The 18,911-nt window shown below is 47.3% G+C and overlaps 1 protein-coding gene and 1 non-coding gene across 2 annotated transcripts; both read right to left on the bottom strand.

Annotated features, from left to right (window-relative positions):
• Positions 1 to 8,842: 8,842 nt before the first annotated feature.
• Positions 8,843 to 8,925, bottom strand: LOC120367998 (small nucleolar RNA SNORA49). Its single transcript, XR_005582229.1, has one exon. It is a non-coding gene; the product is annotated as a small nucleolar RNA SNORA49 (small nucleolar RNA).
• Positions 8,926 to 13,402: 4,477 nt separating this feature from the next.
• Positions 13,403 to 18,473, bottom strand: GDF5 (growth differentiation factor 5). The gene is made up of 2 exons (XM_003932025.4): positions 17,566 to 18,473; positions 13,403 to 14,826 (listed from the first exon to the last, which is right to left on the bottom strand). The coding sequence occupies exons 1-2, from the start codon at positions 18,194 to 18,196 to the stop codon at positions 13,952 to 13,954; spliced, it is 1,506 nt and encodes a 501-aa protein (XP_003932074.2). The 5' UTR covers positions 18,197 to 18,473; the 3' UTR covers positions 13,403 to 13,951.
• Between the last annotated feature and the right edge of the window lie 438 nt (positions 18,474 to 18,911).

Below are 18,911 nucleotides of genomic sequence, written 5' to 3' on the forward strand. Positions count from 1 at the left end.
TGAGATCAGGAGTTCAGGACCAGCCTGACCAACATGGCGAAACCACGTCTCTACTAAAAATACAAAAATTAGCGGGACGTTGTGGTGAGCACCTGTAGTCCCAGCCACTCAAGAGGCTGAGGCAGGAGAATCACTTGAACACAGGTGGTGGAGGTTGTGGTGAGCCAAGACCGCACCATTGCACTCCAGCCTGGGTGACAAGAGCAAAACTCTTTCTCAAAAAAAAAAAGAAAAAGTAATCAATAAAATAAAAATAAAAACTAAAAATGAACAAAGGATTTGAATAGACATTTCTCCAAAGAAAATACACAAATGGCCAATAGACAAATGAAAAGATGCTCAACATCATTAGTTGTTAGGGAAATGCAAAACACATACATACACCCACACAATGAGATCACATCACATCCACTAGAAGACTATAATCAAGTTCTGCCAAAGATGTGGAAAAGCTGGACCCCTCGTATATTGCTAGTGGGAGTATAAAATGGTGCAGCTGGTTTGGAAACAGTCTGGCTGTTCTATGAATGTTAAACATAGTTACATATGATTCAGCCATTCCATTCCTAGGTATATATCCAAGAGAAATGAAAATGTGTGTCCACACAAAAACTTGTACCCAAATGTTCAGCACAGCATTATTCATAATAGCCAAAAGTAGAAGCAACCTAAATGTCCATTAACCAGTGAATAGGCATAAACAATGGTATATCCAGACAATGGATTATTAAGCATCAATAAAAAGAAATGAAGTACTAATATGTACTATGACATGGATGATCCTCGGAAACATTAAATGAAAGAAGTCAGTCACAAGGTGACACCTATTGGATTATTCCATTTCTATGAAGTGTCTCACCCCACCCTCTCCCGTCGCCAATTTTAGACCTCATCACCAGAATTGTTTGAATTCTGAAATTTTTAATTTATGTCATTCTGTGCTCTCACCATTCTATTGTTTTGGTTTTCATTCATTATTCCTAGTACACCTGTCATTATACCCCATTGAGACCACTACACTTTTTATCTCTTCTCTTTATGGTGCGTTGACCCTCTCCTCTCTTTACTTCTCCCATTTAGCTCCCAACTCATCTATCATTTTAATTTCTCTCTTGCCAGTATTAACTCCCTTGCTCAATTGTCTTCCTATCTTGCCCACCTAGAAAGACTTCAACACTGCAATTGTCTATTTATTCCATGCCTGCCTCTGTATTCTTTTATTTATTTATTTACTTTTTTGAGACAGAGTCCTTCTCAGTCACCCAGGCTGCAGTGCAGTGGCATGATCTCAGCTCACTGCAACCTCCACCTCCTGGGTTCAAGCAATTCTCTGGGTTCAGGCAATTCTCCTGCCTCAGCCTCCCAAGTAGCTGGGACTACAGGCACATACCACCATGCCTGGTTAACTTTTTGTATTTTTAATAGAGACAAGGTTTCACCCTGTTAGCCGGGATGGTCTCGACCTCCTGACCTTGTGATCTGCCCACCTTGGCATCCCAAAGTACTGGGATTACAGGCGTGAGCCCCCATGTCTGGCCATCTCTTCTCTTCTTATTAGGACTCCAGTCACATTGGATGGAGTCTACCCTAATAACTTCATCTTAACTTGATTACATCTGCAAAGACCCCTATCCAAATAAGGTCATATTCCCAGATGCCAGATGTTAGGACTTCAACATATTTTCCGGGGACACAATTCAACCCATAACAGGAACATTTTCCACAGTCCTCAAACCTTGACTTTGACCTCTTCCTACTGTCCCTCAACTGTCGGCTTCCCATATTATTTCACTGAGAAAATTGTAATTAGAAACCATCAAAAGGAAACTCAACTTTTTACCACTAAACCAACAAACCTGCTTTTGTCATGTGAATTTATCCTTCCTTTTCTTTTCTCATTTCATGGAAGAATTTCTGCTTTTCCTATTTAAAGCTAACCTCTCTCTCTCTCTCCCTCTCTCTCTCTTTTTTTTTTCTGAGATGGAGTCTCACTTTGTTACCCAGACTGGAGTGCAGTGGCGCAATCTTGGCTCACTACAACCTCTGCCTCCCAGGTTCAAGCGATTCTCCTGCCTCAACCTCCTGAGTAGCTGGGACTACAGGTGAATGCCACAACGCCCGACTAATTTTTTGCATTTTAGAAGAGACGAGGTTTCACTGTATTACCCAGGCTAGTCTTAATCTTCTGGCCTCATGATCCACTCACACTGGCCTCCCAAAGTGCTGGGATTACAGGTGTGAGCCACCGTGCCCAGTACTAATCTCTAAAGAGCACTTCAAACTTTACATGTTCATAACTGATCATGGACTTCATCTTCTCAAAATCTGTTTCTTCTGTGTTGCTTTTTTTTTCTTGCACAGCATTCACCCAATTGCCCAAGCCCACAAACCCATAAGACTCCCCTTAACATTGCTTCTCCCTTTCTGTCTATCCTAACACTTCCTAAGTCCTGCCAGTTTGATCTCTTGATACATATAAATTCTATCTGCTCCGCTCCAATCTCCAATCTCCACTGCCTCCTTCCTAGATAAAACTAACATCTTCTCTCACCTGGACTACTATGACTGACTTGATCAGCAAGTTATGTGGATAGCACATTTCAGGAAGAAAGGACAGCACATGAAAAGGCTATTTTTTTTTTTTTTTTTTTTTTTTGAGACGGAGTTTCGCTCTTGTTACCCAGGCTGGAGTGCAATGGCGTGATCTCGGCTCACCGCAACCTCCACCTCCTGGGTTCAGGCAATTCTCCTGTCTCAGCTTCCTGAGTAGCTGGGATTACAGGCACGCGCCACCATGCCCAGCTAATTTTTTGTATTTTTAGTAGAGACGGGGTTTCACCATGTTGACCAGGTTGGTCTCGATCTCTCGACCTTGTGATCCACCCGCCTCGGCCTCCCAAAGTGCTGGGATTACAGGCTTGAGCCACCGCGCCCGGCATGAAAAGGCTTTGAGCTAAGAACTGGCTTGATGATTTTGAGGACAAAAGGAAAGTCAAGGTCAGCGTGACTGGAAGGTAGTGAGTGAGGGTGGCAGTATAAAAGATTAGTCTGAGAGGCAGGCAGAGTCCAGATTTTGGAGGCCTTGAAGGTCCATGATAAGGAGTTTGCATTTTATTTTATTTTATTTTAAGCAAAGCAGTGACATGTTTTAAAAGGGCTCTCTTAGCTGGCTTCAGAGAATAGATTGTAGATCATAGCATAGGTTACTTCTAGCATGCTCTCTAGGCTTGGCAAGGTGAGATGTTAATGCGACCCCAATTTTGGGACTTGCTCTAGCTTGCTTTCACTGTATATAAAACAGGAAAGCTATCCAAGTTGTTTTAATTTTCTTCAAATAAGGAAACCTCTTTTATTCTCTGTTAACTGCCAAGGACCAAGAATCCCTCCCTGGAAGAAGCAAGGTGATGCATTCTTTCCCTGGAGAAAAAACTGTTACAGAAAGCCAGAAAGAAGAAGGGAAGGGGGCCAGTGTCCCAATCCCATTGGATTAGGTAATCAAGCCAAAGGTACCCATCTCCAGTCAAACAAAGTGATCGTGCTTTCCTAAAACGAAAAGCCATTGTCTATCAAGAAATTATAAATTTATCTATGTGAAAATATTTAGTAAAGTTAAATATTTAATAAATCACTTTTTTTTTTAGAGATAGGGTTTCCCTGTTACTCACACTGAGTGCAGTGGCATGATCACGACTCACTGCAGCCTCAAACTACCAGCTCAAGTGATCCTCCTGTCTCAGCCTCCTAAGTAGCTGGAACCACAGGCATATGCCACCAGGCCCAGCTAATTATTTTTACTTTTTGTAGAGATAGGATCTAGCTATGTTACCCAGGCTGGTCTCAAATTCCTGGACACAAGCAATCTTCCCACTTGAGTTTCCCAAAGTGCTGGTATTATAGGTGTGAGTCACTGTGCCCAGCCATAGATCACAGTTTTGTTTTGTTTTTTGTTGTTGTTGTTTTGAGGCAGAGTCTCACTCTATCAACCAAGCTGAAGTGCAGTGGCATGATCTTCACTCACTACAACCTCCACCTTCTGTGTTCAAGAGATTCTCCTGTGTCGGCTTCCCAAGTAGCTGGAGTTACAGGTGCGTGCCACCACACCTGGCTATTTTTGTATTTTTAGTAGAGACGGGGTTTCCCTATGTTGGCCAGGCTGGTCTCAAATTCCTGACCTCAAGTGATCCGCCTAACTCGGCCTCCCAAAATGTTGGGATTACAGGAGTGAGCCACTGAGCCTGGTCAAACGACCTTTTTAAAAAGATGCATTTTATACTGAAACTGTTCTAGAACATTCAGAATATATATTCTCTATGACTACAGACATTATTTGCCAATGGGATCAGTTGTATTGTTTGTTCCTCTTCAAGAAACAGTCTGTGCCCTTTACCTACCAATTAACCCAGCAGATAGCTGGTTTCTGTGTCTTTTTGGTCCCCACAGAATTGTTTATTTGCTCCTTAGTGCAGTGCAAACAATTTTATTAAGAAACCATTCTATCAGCCAGGTGCAGTGGTTCATGCCTGTAATCTTAGCACTTTGGGAGGCTGAGGTCACCAGATCACTTGAGGTTAAGAGTTCAAGACTAGTCTGACTAACATAGTGAAACCCCATCTCTATTAAAAATACAAAAATTAGCCAGGTGTGGTGGCATGCGCCTGTAATCCCATCTACTTGAGAGACTGTGGCACAAGAATCTCTTGAACCTGGGAGAAGGTTGCAGTGAGCCAAGGTCACACCACTGCACTCCAGCCTGGGTGACAGAGTCTCAAAAAAAAATATATATATATATATATAAATGTATATATATATGAATCGTATTGTTGTTTAATGTAATTGAAGATATTTGTTACATTAGTTTTCAAGTATGGCTGTACAATTTGTCTGCTGAGCAATGCTTGATTAACTCAGATGCAATGACCTATGCATAATAAGCTATTTTCTTGCTTTGTATTTGTTGCTAGACAGCTTAAATATTCCCCATCTGTAGCAGACATAAATCATTATGATCCACATTTTAGCCCCATTCTTGGCTTCACTTTGTTCGCTTCACTTTTTTTTTCTATTGACTCACATTTGATTTATCTTGTCTTGCATTTTACGTATCTTACTAAGACTCTTAAATCAACTTTTTTTTTTAAAACCAAGTCTCTCTCTGTCGCCAGGCTGGAGTGCAGTAGCATGGTCTTGGCCCACTGCAACTTCTGCCTCCTGGGTTCAAGTGATTCTCCTACCTCAACTTCCCAAGTAGCTGGGATTACAGGTACACGCCACCACACCCAGCTAATTTTTTTTTTTTTTTTTTTTTTTTTTTTTTTTTTTTTTTTAGTAGAGACAAGGTTTCACCATGTTGGCCATCTCTTAACCTCTTAACCTCATCATCTGCCTGCCTCGGCCTTCCAAAGTGCTGAGATTACAGGTGTGAGCCACCACTCCCAGCCTTAAATCAATTCTTAAACATGGCAAAATAAGAAGGGGTGAACAATATTGAAGATACTGAAAACTTTTCCAAGCAGGCATGAAATCCTTTTTTTTTTTTTTTTTTTTTTTTTTGAGACAGAGGCTCACTCTGCTGCCTGGGCTGGAGTGCAATTGTGCAATCTGTACTCACTGTAACCTCTGTTTCCCAGGCTCATGCCTTGGCCGGGCATGGTGGCTCACGCCTGTAATCCCAGCACTTTGGGAGGCCAAGTTGGGCACTTCATGAGGTCAGGAGCTCAAGACCATCCTGGCTAACATGGTGAAACTCTAATAAAAATACAAAAGATTAGCCAGGCATGGTGGTACATGCCTGTAGTCCCAGCTACTTGGAAGGCTGAGGCAGGAGAATCGCTTGAATCCAGGAGGTAAGGTTGCAGTGAGCCGAGATCACACTGTAGCACTCCAGCCTGGGTGACAGAGCAGGACTCCGTCTAAAAAAAAAAACCAGGCTCATGCCCCAGACTCCTGAGTAGCTGGGATTACAGGCATGAGCCACCACACCCAGCACATTTTTGTATTCTTAGTAGACAAAGGGTTTTGCCATGTTGGCCAGGTGGTTTCAAACTCATGGGCTCAAGTGACCCATCCGCCTCGACCTCCCAAAGTGCTGGATGGTATATCACTTGAGCTTAAGAGTTCAAAACCATCCTGGGCAACATGGCAAGACCCTGTCTCTACAAAAAAAAATAAAAAAACTAAAAATAAGATAAATTGTTGGCTATGATGGCACACAACTGTGGTCTCAGCTAGTCGGGAAGCTGAGGTGGGAGCATTGCTTGAGCCCAGGATGCAGAGGTTACAGGGAACCAATATCGCACCATTGCACTCCGGCCTGGGCCACAGAGGGAGACCCTAACTCAAAAAATTAAAAATAAAAATATGGCTAGGCTTACACCTGCAATCCCAGCACTTTGGGAGACTGAAGCAGGCAGATCACCTGAGGTCAGAAGTTCAAGACTAGCCTGCCCAACATGGTGAAACCCTGTCTTTACTAAAAATGCAAAAAAATTAGCCAGGTGTGGTAACAGGCACATGTAACCCTAACTACTTGGAAGGCTGAGGCAGGAGAATATCTTGAACCTGGGAGGCAGAAGTTGCAGGGAGCTGAGACAGCACCATTACACTCCAGCCTGGGCAACAAGAATGAAGCTTCATCTCAAAAAAATAAAATTAAATTAAAATAAAAAGCAAGAAACAATGGAAATTATTTGTTTGCATGCCTGTCTGTATAACTAGACTGTAAACTCCTTTTGACGACAGGTATTGTCCATTCATTCAACAAATACAATGGAGTCACACTATGTACCCATTTGACTTACTTGATTTCTTTCTTTCTTTTTTTTTTTTTTTGTGAGACAGAGTCTCACTCTGTCTCCAGGCTGGAGTGCAGTGGCATGGTCTCAGCTCACTGCAACCTCCGCCTCCTGGGTTCAAGCCGAGATCAAGCAATTCTCCTGCCTCAGTCTCCAGAGTAGCTGGTACTACAGGCGCGTGCCACCATGCCCAGATAATTTTTGTATTTTTAGTAAGGTTTCACGTTGTTGGCCAGGATGGTCTCAATCTCTTGACCTTGTGATCTGCCCACCTCGACCTCCCAAAGTACTGGGATTACAGGCATGTGCCACAGCACCCGGCTGACTTACTTGTCTTCTTAGGGAAAACATAAAAAAAGTAGAAGGATAAATACTCTGTGATTCTGCTTATGTAAGTCACCTGGAGTAGTCACGTTCATAAAGATAGAAAGTAGAAAGATAGCTGCCAGGGTCTGGGGGGAAAGGGAAATGGGGACTTACTTGCTCAATGGGTATAGAGGGTCAGTTTTGCAAGATAAAAAAGTTCTAGAGATCTGTTGCACAGCAATGTGAATATAGTTAACAGCATAAAGTATGCACTTCAAAATGATTAAGATGGTAAATTTTGTTATGTGTTTTTTACCACAATCTTTTTAAAAAGAAAAGAAAAAGAAGAATCAGCTAGCAGTGCCTGAGATGAAAGCATGAATCTGTGCTGTTTCCATGGCTGGTCTTGGTTCTCTCCTTCACAGAGTATGCATTTCATTGGTCTGAATGTGATTCTATTGTTTAAAGACAAATGTTTCTGGCCTGGCACAGTGGCTCACACCTGTAATCCCAGCACTTTGGGGGCTGAGGTGGGAAGATCACCTGAGGTCAGGAATTAGAGACCAGCCTGGTCAACATAGTGAAACCTCATCTCTACTAAAAATACGAAAATTAGCTGGTCATGGTGGCGAGCACCTAATCTCAGCTACTCAGGAGGCTGAAGCAGGAGAATCACTTAAACCTGGGAGGCGGAGGTTGCAGTAAGCCAAGATCGCACCACTGCATGCCAGCCTGGGCAACAAGAGCAAAACTCCATCTCAAAAAAAAAAAAAAAGATAAATGTTTCTTAAAACATGGCCCCTACCTGCAAGCCAACTTCTTATATGAGGCTTAATCAAAGAAACTATTTTCCTTTTGGAGGGAAAAATGGTCATACAGTTAGTGCTCAACTTAACAACCACGATTGGTTCCGACAGACGGGTCATAACATGATTTGGTCGTAAGTTGAGTAGGCTATATGTACAGTATTCTTTCTTTATCTTTCAAAATTGTCGACACAGTAGAGTGTGATAACTTCGTATCACGTGCGATCACATTCACTTTCTCTCCTCTTTCGTTCTGCTTAATTACCTTCATTTTCGTGTGGAGATCGATGGCCTTTCTTTCCTTCTTGGCAGGCTGAGGCGTCGACAAAGACAATTTCCTCTTGGTAGACATCTTGGGAGGGGTTTGATGAAAAATATCCAAGACACGAAACACAAATTGCTGTACCGAGTCTGGGATAACAGTTGAAATGGTACATGCGGAGATGGTAGTGCTGCCGGAAGCTGGTCTGCACTGTCCTACGCCCAGCTGGGCAACGTTTGCACTGCCAGATGCAGAGCAGTCGTGGCTAGCGATTGTGGTCGTAAAGTTGAATGGTCGTAAGTTGCATCGGTCGTAAGTCAGTCAATACCTGTACTAAACTTATTAACAGAAGAAAGAGTTAAAGAGTCTTCAGGGATCTTTTTTTTTTTTTAATTCTAAGATGAAACAGAACATCTGAGTTAGTATTCTTGGAAAATGTTGGGAAAGCTTTGACATGTTTCGACATTTATCAATTAGAAATTATTGCATAGCAAAACTGCTTGGTTTGTATTCCATGCAACATGAGGCTCATGTTAAAACAACATCAAGGTCCCAGCATTGTACTCCAGTTCTTCCATGCAGCCACCATCATCTTACATGCACCCACCACCTCCTAACTGCTTAAATAACACAGCCATGAGTAACAAGAAGGAAGAAATTGATTCCACCTTGTATTTACTGTCAGCTTAACTTGTAGGCCCCAAAAGAAAACAGCTTCTTGCTGGGGAGGGATATGTGCTTTCTCATCTATATATATAATGGAGTTCCTGGTAGCAGGTTTTACTACTGTTTTCCTTCCGAACCAACTCTCAAGTGATATGTCTGACTTTTGAGGCCCTGGCTGTTGGGTTTTCTCTGTTCTCCAACCTCTCAGAAGGCAGGTGGACAGCCTCAAGTGCACACCTAAGGGACTTGGCAGCTCCCAGATGAAGCCATCCTTCATAGAGTCAGTGGAACCAATCATCAACATGATTTGAAGGACGGGAAGATATGTCCTCTGCACTTCACAAACTCATGTTATTCATTTCCTCCTATAGTCCTTATGCTGAACATGTCTTCCTTGAACCTTGCTATGGCTTGAGTATTTTAAGCATGTCCTGCAAAAGTTCATGTGTTGGAAACTTAATCCCCAATACCATAGAATTGGGAGGTGGGCCCTAATAAGAACGTGATTAGGTCATGAGGGCAGAGCCATTGTGAATGGATTAATGTTACCACAGAAGCAGGTTAGTTATTATGAGAATGGGTTGTTATAAAGCAAATCCAGCCCCTGATGTCTCTCTCTATCTCACATATTCGCTTCCACCTTCTGCCCTTTGCCCCTGGGATAAAGCAGCACAAGGCCCTCACCAGATGCTAGCACCACACTCTTTAACTTCCCAGCCCCCAGAACTGTGAGCTAAATAAATGTCTGCTCATCACAGATTACCCATTTTGTGGCATTCTGTTACAGCAATAGAAAATGGATCAAGACAAACTTCACCCAAGTTTCATTAAATCTTCAGGACCCAGCTCAGTCCCTCATCCTCCGTGAAGCCTTCCTACTATTTTCTCCATTGTTCCACTCTGTCATGTGAACATTTAATTATCTTTTTTCTCTTATTTACCTGAGTTAAACTATTACATATTTCTTTTTTTCTTTTATTTACCCATTCACCAAATACACTTAAACATATTTCTTTTTTTTTCTTTTTCTTTTTCTTTATTTATTTTTTGAGATGGAATCTTGCTCTTTCACTACACTGGAGCTTGGGTTCAAGCAATTCTCCTGCCTCAGCCTCCCAAGTATCTGGGACTACAGGCTCCCACCACCACACCCAGCTAATTTTTGTATTTTTAGTAGAGACAGGGTATCACCATGTTGGCCAGGCTGGTCCCGAACTCCTGACCTTGTGATCCGCCCACCTCGGCCTCCCAAAGTGCTGGGATTACAGGCCTGAGCCACTGCACACAGCCAACCCTGTCTTTAAAGAAAAAAAAGAAGCAGAGTGCAGACCTGCAGGAACCTGTAGTTATCACTCTGCCTTTTTGAGTATCAGCTTCCCCATCTGTAAAAAGTGAGGGTGGAGTTCTTGCCTTTCCTGCTTCTTAGGACTATTTGAGGCATGGTAATGGTAACAGCTAACATTTCCTGAGTGCCACCTCTGTGCTGGCTTCTGTGTTGAGTGCTTCTCATATTCTTGCAGATAGTGCCATGAAATAAGCAGCATATTGTTTACCCTCACTTTATTTTGTCTTTATTTTTTTTTTTTGAGATGGAGTCTCATTCGTTCTGCTGCCCAAGCTGGAGTACAGTGGCGTGATTTCAGCTCACTGCAACCTCCACCTCCCAGGTTCAAGCAATTCTCCTGCCTCAGCCTTTGGAGTAGCTAGACTACAGGCACATGCCACCATGCTCGGCTAATTTTTCATAATTTTAGTAGAGACAGGGTTTCACCATGTTAGCCAGGATGGTCTTGATCTCCTGACCTCATAATCCACCCGCTTCAGCCTCCCAAAGTGCTGGGATTACAGGCGTGAGCCATCATGCCCAGACTTCTTCTTATTCTTCTTTTTTTTTTTAAACAAATGAGGAACCCAAGGTTTATGGAATTAAGTTACTTACTCAAGGCCTCTAACTCTAAATGACAGAACTGAAATTTGAAACTGTACAGCCTTTTGAGTCCTTCAGAGCTGAGAGACATGGGTGGGAGAGTATTTGTGAACTCTCAAGTATGATAGATGCCTTATACCCTTTGGGGCAAGAATGAACAGAACCAGTTTGCAGTTTGTTGTGGTTGTGGCTGGAGGTGGGTGGCTGGGGGAGAATGTTTTCCAAGAAGGCAGTTGAATAGATCCAGCAGTTAGCATGGATGCCCAGATCACATCCCCAGAGTCTGGGTGGGAAAAGGCAGGAGGTTGCACAGTCCGAAAGAGAGCCCTGGGGCAGGTTGAGGTGGTAAAGGAAACTCCTAGGGTGTGGATCCAAACAGTCCATTGGAAGCCCAGGCCTTCAGCAGGAGGAGCACTGTGGCTCAGATGACCCGAACCTCTCTGACAGGGCTAAGGCAGAGAGAAGCTCCAGTTTCAGAACTTCCTTCTTTTTTTTTTTTTTTTTTTTTTTTTTTTTTTTTTTGAGACGGGGTCTCACTTTGTCACCCTGGTTGGAATGCAATGGCACTAACTCGGCTTACTGCAACCTCCACCTCCCAGGTTCAAGTGATTCTCCTGCCTCAGCCCCCCGAATAGCTGGGATTACAGGTGCACGCTGCCACGCCCGGCTTATTTTTTGTATTTTTAGTAGAGATGGGGTTTCACCGTGTTCCCCAGGCTGGACTTGAACTCCTGAGCTCAGGCAATCCACCCACTTTGGCCTCCCAAAGTGTTAGGATTACAGGCATGAGCCACCGTGCCCAGCCTCAGTCAGAACTTTCCAAGAAACCAGGGACACGCAGCCCAGGAGATAAGTCCCTGTGGGAGCCAGCCCCACCTACAACCCTTTCATCTTGTCTCTCTGCCCTTGGATTTCTGGCCCCCCGGCTTCTCCACTGCTTTCCCTGGATCCCCAGCTCCCTCGTTGGCTTCTCCAGCACCTCCCTTCCAGGCCATTCTCCCCTCACACAAACCAGAGCTCTGTCTGCCATGGTGGCTCCTTTGTTTACCTCCAGAGCTGCCAGGCCCACCACTAGCCAAACACAGCGAAGCCCAGCCAGCGAAGGGATGCTCCAGGCTCAGTCTGGTTCCTCAGACACAGGTAATGGCCTCCAGCCCAGGGAGGCAGCTCAAAGGTAGGCTCCCCCTTCACTGTGCTCTTGGTTCAAGTCCTGACAACCCCAAGCTTCATGCCTAGAGGGAAAGTGCACAAGGTCTGCCCATAGCTGGGCAGGAGTCCCTCTTGTTGAAACAGCTTTGGCGAGGAGCCCCGGGAATCAAAGACCCAGCTGGAGAGAGGTGGGGGAAAATGCTGAGGCCCTCTGTGTGGGAAGTGGAGGCTTAGCCTGCTCCTGGTTCTCCCTGTGTCTCTTCAGCCAGGTAGAACTCGAGCCCTCAGCCCAAGACACCCAGATGCCTGTTTCCCCACCAGAGGGCTGTGTTCCTCTCCCAAAACTCTGTGTCCTGTGCCTCCCCTACCATTCCAGCTGAGAAAAGGAACTGAGCATTTACTCTGGGCCAAGCCCCAGGCAGGAAACATTGTCAGGATGTGCCTGGCATTGATCTGTCTGAGGTTAGTGGGAGCTTATTTATCTGATTTATAATTATGTATTTATATAATATGTAACATAAAGACAGGGGCTCCAATTCTGTTTTGGAAGCTGGGGGCTGATGGGCAAGCAGTGAGGAGTAGTGAGGGTGCCAAGCTGGAGGGCAACAGGGTCACAGGCAAGGTCATCTGAGGAACAGTGGTCGGTGGTGAGAGGAAATGCTCCAACAGGGAGGAGGAGAGCCCTGGCAGCCCAGATTCCCCAGGGGAGAGACAGAGGACTCTATTTATTTATTTATTTGAGATGAAGTCTTGCTCTGTCGCCCAGGCTGGAGTGCAGTGGCACTATCTCAGCACACTGCAAACTCTGCCTCCCAGGTTCAAGTGATTCTCCTACCTCAGCCTCCCGGGTAGCTGGGACTACAGGGGCCCACCACCACCAAGTCCAGCTAATTCTTGTAATTTTTAGTAGAGCTGGGGTTTCACCATATTGGCCAGGCTGGTCTCAAACTCCTGACCTCGTGATCTGTCCGCCTCAGATTCCCAAAGCGCTGGGATTACAGGCATGAGCCACCAAGCCAGGCAGAGAACTCTTTCAATGGTGCCCAGGTAATTCTATGAGTATGGGGGTGGCAGGGGCAGGCAGATATTGGTGAATGAAATAGGAATGATTTTAGAAGAAACAAATGCCCAATTTCGCTCCTTTTTAGGGATCCATTTTGAAGACAACTAACTTGACTAAGGAATGTCAAGAAGAAAAGCTAATTCTGTTGCCAGGCCCCAATGGGGCAAATACAACTCAAAACCCAGGGGCCTTTGGAAGGAACAGGAATGGGGTTAGAGGCGAGCCCTGGCCCTGCTAAGCCATACTCTCTGTCCCATTCTGCTTCACTAATGTCAAACACGTTAGTTTCCAGGAGCAGGGGTGGGGATGGGGCTCTGAAAACTGAGTTCATACGTGAAGCAACCAAACTCCCCACTCCAGGTCAGTAATTCTTCATGGGGTCACTGGGTCCCCTGGAGTAAACAAGAAATTTGCCACAGTTTTAGGCACAGTTCTGCTTTTTATCTCATCAATATACATTTTAATCTAACAGTCTAACAGCCTCACACTCCTCAACCCTGTCCAAGCCCTCTCCCCTTCTCTCCCACCCTTGCCCAATCAGCTTCTCATCTGTTGCAGGGACAGGAAGTCACCAGGCACAAAGGTGATTTGAGGAGGCAGTGGCACCTGTGGCTCTCCCGAGAGGTGCTTAGGAGATGCCAGAGACCAAGGAGGCCCAGGTGAGGAGAAGTGGTGGGCTGAGTCTAATGGGAAAACACTGTCTCCTGGGACTCAGTCCCATTCAGAGTCTGTCTCCCTGGGCCTGGGCCTGCCACTGGTCACATCAGCAGACGGGCAGCAATCCTCAGCCAGGGGAACTTGTGGATAAAAGGAGGCCTTTAGCCCAAGGCACACTCAGAGAGCGAGCAAGCCTATTGGAATCCCCTTTCACGCAAGCAGTGGAGATGCTCCTGCCGCAGCTTCCCCACCCCTCTGTGATTCCAGGAATGCAGGAAGGGGCTCTCCGGATGTGCCACCCGGGAAGACAGAGGGCCAGTGCTGCTACCTGCAGCCACATGACTCCACGACCATGTCCTCATACTGCTTATACACCACGTTGTTGGCAGAGTCAATGAAGAGGATGCTGATGGGACTCAGCCGTGTGGGCACACAGCAGGTGGGTGGTGTGGACTCAGGGTCCATGGAGTTCATCAGAGTCTGAATGACTGCATGGTTCGTGGGCTCCAGGTGGGAGCGCAGAGGGAACTCGCACAGCCCCTCGCAGTGGAAGGCCTCGTACTCAAGGGGTGCGATGATCCAGTCGTCCCAGCCCATGTCCTTGAAGTTGACATGCAGGGCCTTCCGACTGCAGCGAGCCTTGAGGTTCTTGCTGGGTCGCTTGCCCTGGCGAGTGGCCAGTGGGGCCCGCCGTTTTCGCCGCTGGCTGAACAGGTACTCGTACACAGTCTTATCATCCTGGCCGGAGCGGGCCTTAATCTCATTAAAGAACAGGTCCCGTTTCTTGGTGCGGCCGAACACCAGGAACAGGGCCTTTTCGTGGACCTGCCGGGCGGCACGATCAAAGCCCAGGCCACGGAGGTCCACGGCCCGGCCCCGTTCCCAGGCCTCCAGCTCCAGACACAGCTGGGCCGAGTTCTTAAAGTTTCGGAAGAGCTTCCAGATGTCGAACACCTCCCAGCCAGACCCGTCCAGACCTGGCACGGAGCGCACATCCAGCAAGGCTGCCGGCTGCCGGCCGCTGGGGCAGCTGGACAGCTTCAGCTGGGCAGCCCGCCCGCCTCCGGGGGCCGCTGGCTTGGCGGTGTCCGAGGGCTTCTTCCGCAAGATCCGCAGCTCGGCCCCCAGCAGCCCATCCTTCTCCAGGGCACTAATGTCAAACACGTACCTCTGCTTCCTGACCACGGGACCTCGGTCATCTAGAGAGAACACCCAGAAGTCATTCCCTTCAATCTCACAAGGGAGCCAGCCAGTCACCTCGAGGCTGTAGGGGAAGGCCCCAGCTCTCTCTCCCTCCAGAGAGCTTTCTCTCACCTCTGCCCTATTCTGACAGAAGCCAAGAACCAAACCACTGAGAGCCTTTTTCAAAATAAGGGCACTTCCTACACAGCCAGTCAAGTAGGGGTGTTCATCTGCAGATGTGGGTGGGAATGATCGGAGTGGTTCTGGGTGTTTGTGTCATGATCTATGTGTATCAGAGATTTATCAGCCTTGTAACTGCCTTCTATCTCTCTCTCTCCCAGCCACAAGCTAACGTGATATCTCATTTCCGAGATAGGTGGAGTGGGCATTAAAATTACTCCCGTTGACTGGGCACAGTGGCTCACATCTGTAATCCCAGCACTTTGGGAGACTGAGGTGGGTGGACTGCTTGAGCCAGGAGTTCAAAACCAGCCTGCAAAACATGGTGACACCATGTCTCTACAAAAAATACAAAAATTAGCTGGGCATGGTGGCATGCACATGTAGTCCCAGATCCTCAGGAGGCTGAGGTGGGAGGATTGCCTGAGCCCAGGGAGGCTGAGACTGCAGTGAGCTGTGAACATGCTACTGCACTCCAGCCTGGGCAACAGAGCAAGACCCTGGCTCCAAAAAGAATTACACATTTTTTCCAAAGGAGAATCCCAAGGTTCAGAAAACTTAGATGACTTGCTCAAGGTCACCCAGCTAGAAAAAAACAGAATTGGAACTCTAGTCTAGAGCTTTTTTTTTTTTTTTTTTTTTTTGAGACGGAGTCTTGCTCTGTCACTCAGGCTGAAGTGCAATGGCGCAATCTCATCTCACTGCAACCTCTAGTTCAAGTGAGTCTCCTGTGTCAGCCTCCCAAGTAGCTGGGATTACAGGCGCCTGCCATGATGTTGGTCTATTCTTTGTATTGTTAACAGAGGCGGCGTTTCACCATGTTGGCCAGGCTGGTCTTGAACTCCTGACCTCAGATGATCTGCCCGCCTCAGCCTCCCAAAGTGCTGGGATTACAGGCGTAAGCCACCGCCTAGAGTTTTTTTATACTCAATTCTCAGCTTTTTCCACCATCCCTTAAAGGAGATCTTAGTGTCATTTTACAGATGAGGCACAGAGAGAGGGAGTGACTTATCTAAGGTCACACAGCAAGTTAATGATAAAGCTGGTCCACACTGACATACAGCTCACTCTTCCTGGCTTCCCAGTATAAGGATTTTGTTGCCTATGTGTTTACCCTCCTGAGTGTGTGAGTGTGTGACAGTTCGTATGTGTGTGTGAGATTGGGTTCATGTATGAGTATAAAGAGTATACATGATTGGGCTTGTGTGACTATTTGAAGGGCACATAGATGTATAATGTGTATAATCGATCTTGTGTGTGTATGTAAGAAGGTGTGTGTGCACATGCATACATGTGTGATTCAGTATGTGTGTATGTGTGTGCTTCAGCACATGAGTATAAACATAAGGCTATGTGTGTGTGTGTGAGAAGCTCAGTAGTATCTCCGAATCAGCATGCTGTCCTTCCTAAATACCAATTTGGCATTGGGGAACTTTCATATAGTACTCTAGAAGGTGACTAATTAGGCCTTTAAACTCCCCATCTCCCCCTCCCCACGCTTCCTTAGTGCTGGGGGGCACAAGGACTTATTTTATGAGCCCCCAAGGGGTCACAGCTTTCCCTGGTTGGGCAGGCAGCCAGGCCACCTCCCCCACCTCAGCCAGACCTGCTGCCTCTGTGCCTCCCCCGCCCCCTGGCAGCCCCCTCCGGGCCAGCTCTAATGAGGAGCCTCTCCCACCCTCTGACCCCTCCCCCACGCTGCCAGCCTAGGACTCGGAACAAGAGCAAATGAGCTGCAGGCATCTTAAGCGACCAATAGCCCACCTCCCTCTTCACACTAGAAAGAAACTGAGGCCCTGAGATGGGGAGGGACTTGCTTAGATACCACAGCAAGTGGAAAGGAAAAGCTGCGACAGTAACACCAGGTGGGCGGAGAGAGACAGAGGGGAGCAGGTATTCTCCCAGGTTAATGAGAACGAGGCATGTTCAGGACAGGAACTAAAGTTTTTGTGTTGGAAGGGCTCTCAGAAACCACCCTGTCCAACCCCTTGTAGGTGTACAGATGGGAAAATGGAGACCTCAAGTGAGAAGGGGCTTTCCCAAGGTCACACTGTGAGGCAGAACCTAGGCTACTCCCTCCCCATGTATCCAAACGTCATTCCATGACTCCAAGATGCCCCGTTTACTGTGTGCACCTATCTCGCCTCCTTTATCCCCTTTGTTGCAGAACCATGGGGAGCTCAAGATTCATTTCTTTCTCTGCCATCTGAGACTACCTACAAACCCCTGGAACCTGGAAAGTTGGGCCAGCCCAGCAGGTACAGATGCACAGCTGGGTAATCAAGTCTTGGAATCTGGTCTCCAACGCTGCCACCAACTGGCAGGTTTTGTCTCCTCTCCAGTTTTAGTGCCTGCTCTGCACCTTGCAGGCATAGGACCTAGTGATTCCTACGTGCCCTCCAGCGCTGATGTGCAGGCGGCCTGGGATCCGCTATGTGTCAGTGTCCCCAGACCCCCAACCCGGGCCAGATGCACACAGCGTCTCCCACCAGGGCTGTGCCAGGGCTCTGAAAGCCCCTCCATTCATGCAGATGCCCCTCCCTCTGAGCCGTGCCCCTGCCACCCCGCCCCCTCACCTTGCCCTTTGTCAATAAAGCTGGTGATGGTGTTGGCCAGGCCAGCCTCCAACTTCACGCTGCTGTTGGCTCCCTTTCTGTCAGCATCGGACAGCGTCCTGTACAGCGAGAGCATGTACTCGTGGGGTGTGACGGGGGGCGGGCGGAACGGCTCCTTAGGCTCTCGAGGGGGCCCGGGCTCCCTGGCCTTCTTCAGCAGGAAGGAGCTGGGGACAGATCCTGCCTTTGAGGGTGGCTTGCCCCCGGTAAGCTGTCCTTTTGGGGTCACAGTCCGTGCTGTAGCCTGCCTTGTTTGGGGAGGGTGTCCTGGCTTGGGTTCAGGGCCACCCGGTCTGGGGGGCAGCTTTTTGGGTTCATCCTTCTTGGGCTGTGTCAGGCCTCCTGTCTGCCCGGTGCCTCCCTTTGCCCTGGCATTGGCATTGGTGGACCCCCCACCATAGCCGTGACCCCCTGGCCTGAAGACGTTCCGGGCCAGAGGGGGCCTCTCCTTGGCCTCTGCTTTGGCCAATCCGGATCTGGCCCCCTGGGGTCTCTGGCCGAAGTCAGGGGCACCCAACACAGTGCAGATGAATTCCAGGTCCAGCCAAGCCAGGTACCAAAGCAAGCAAGTGAGGAGTTTGGGGAGTCTCATCCTCTGGCCAGCCGCTGAATGACACCAAAGAGAACAGCGGCAGCAGCGAAGGTGCCTCTGGTTTGGCAGGAAAAACCATGAAAGGAGTGGACTTTCAAAAGCAGCGGCAGCAGCAGTAACAGCAGAAGGAAAGGCTTTCTCCTCAGTCTGAGACTCTTGAAGTCTGCCGGGCGTGTGTCTGTACCCAGTCCCATAGTGGAAATGCTCTCTATCCAGACGCACACCGTCTCCAGTCAGCGGCTGAAAATAACTCGTTCTTGAAAGGAGAAAGCCGACCGCCCCCTTTCTCCTGCACAACTGACTGAGGGCTTGAAGGAGGCTTGTATAAGGCTGAGGGATTTTTCCAAGAAGGAAGAATGGCGTAATACTGCCCGTGTGCTCCAGTTTTTTTTCCCCCTAGTTTTGAATCCTTTCCAGTGAAAATACTACACACACACACACACACACACACACACACACACACACACAGGCCTGCAGGTGCTCAGAAAAATCTTTTACAAACCTGAGCTCAGGAATTGGAAACGGAATTCCAACCCAAACCAATTTAATTACTCTCTGATGTCATGCTGTCTAAACTCATTTAAGTGCGATATATTTATGTGAAAAAAATCACCGCTGCCCTTTCGAGGCTATGGCTCACGGGGGCTCTTGGCACAGAGCCCCACAGTGGGACTCTAGGCTTAGGGGGCCTCCCTCTCCACGGAGCAGACTCAGG

This window comes from Saimiri boliviensis, chromosome 9 (assembly GCF_048565385.1).
Source record: "Saimiri boliviensis isolate mSaiBol1 chromosome 9, mSaiBol1.pri, whole genome shotgun sequence".
NCBI classification, from domain to species: Eukaryota; Metazoa; Chordata; class Mammalia; order Primates; family Cebidae; genus Saimiri; species Saimiri boliviensis.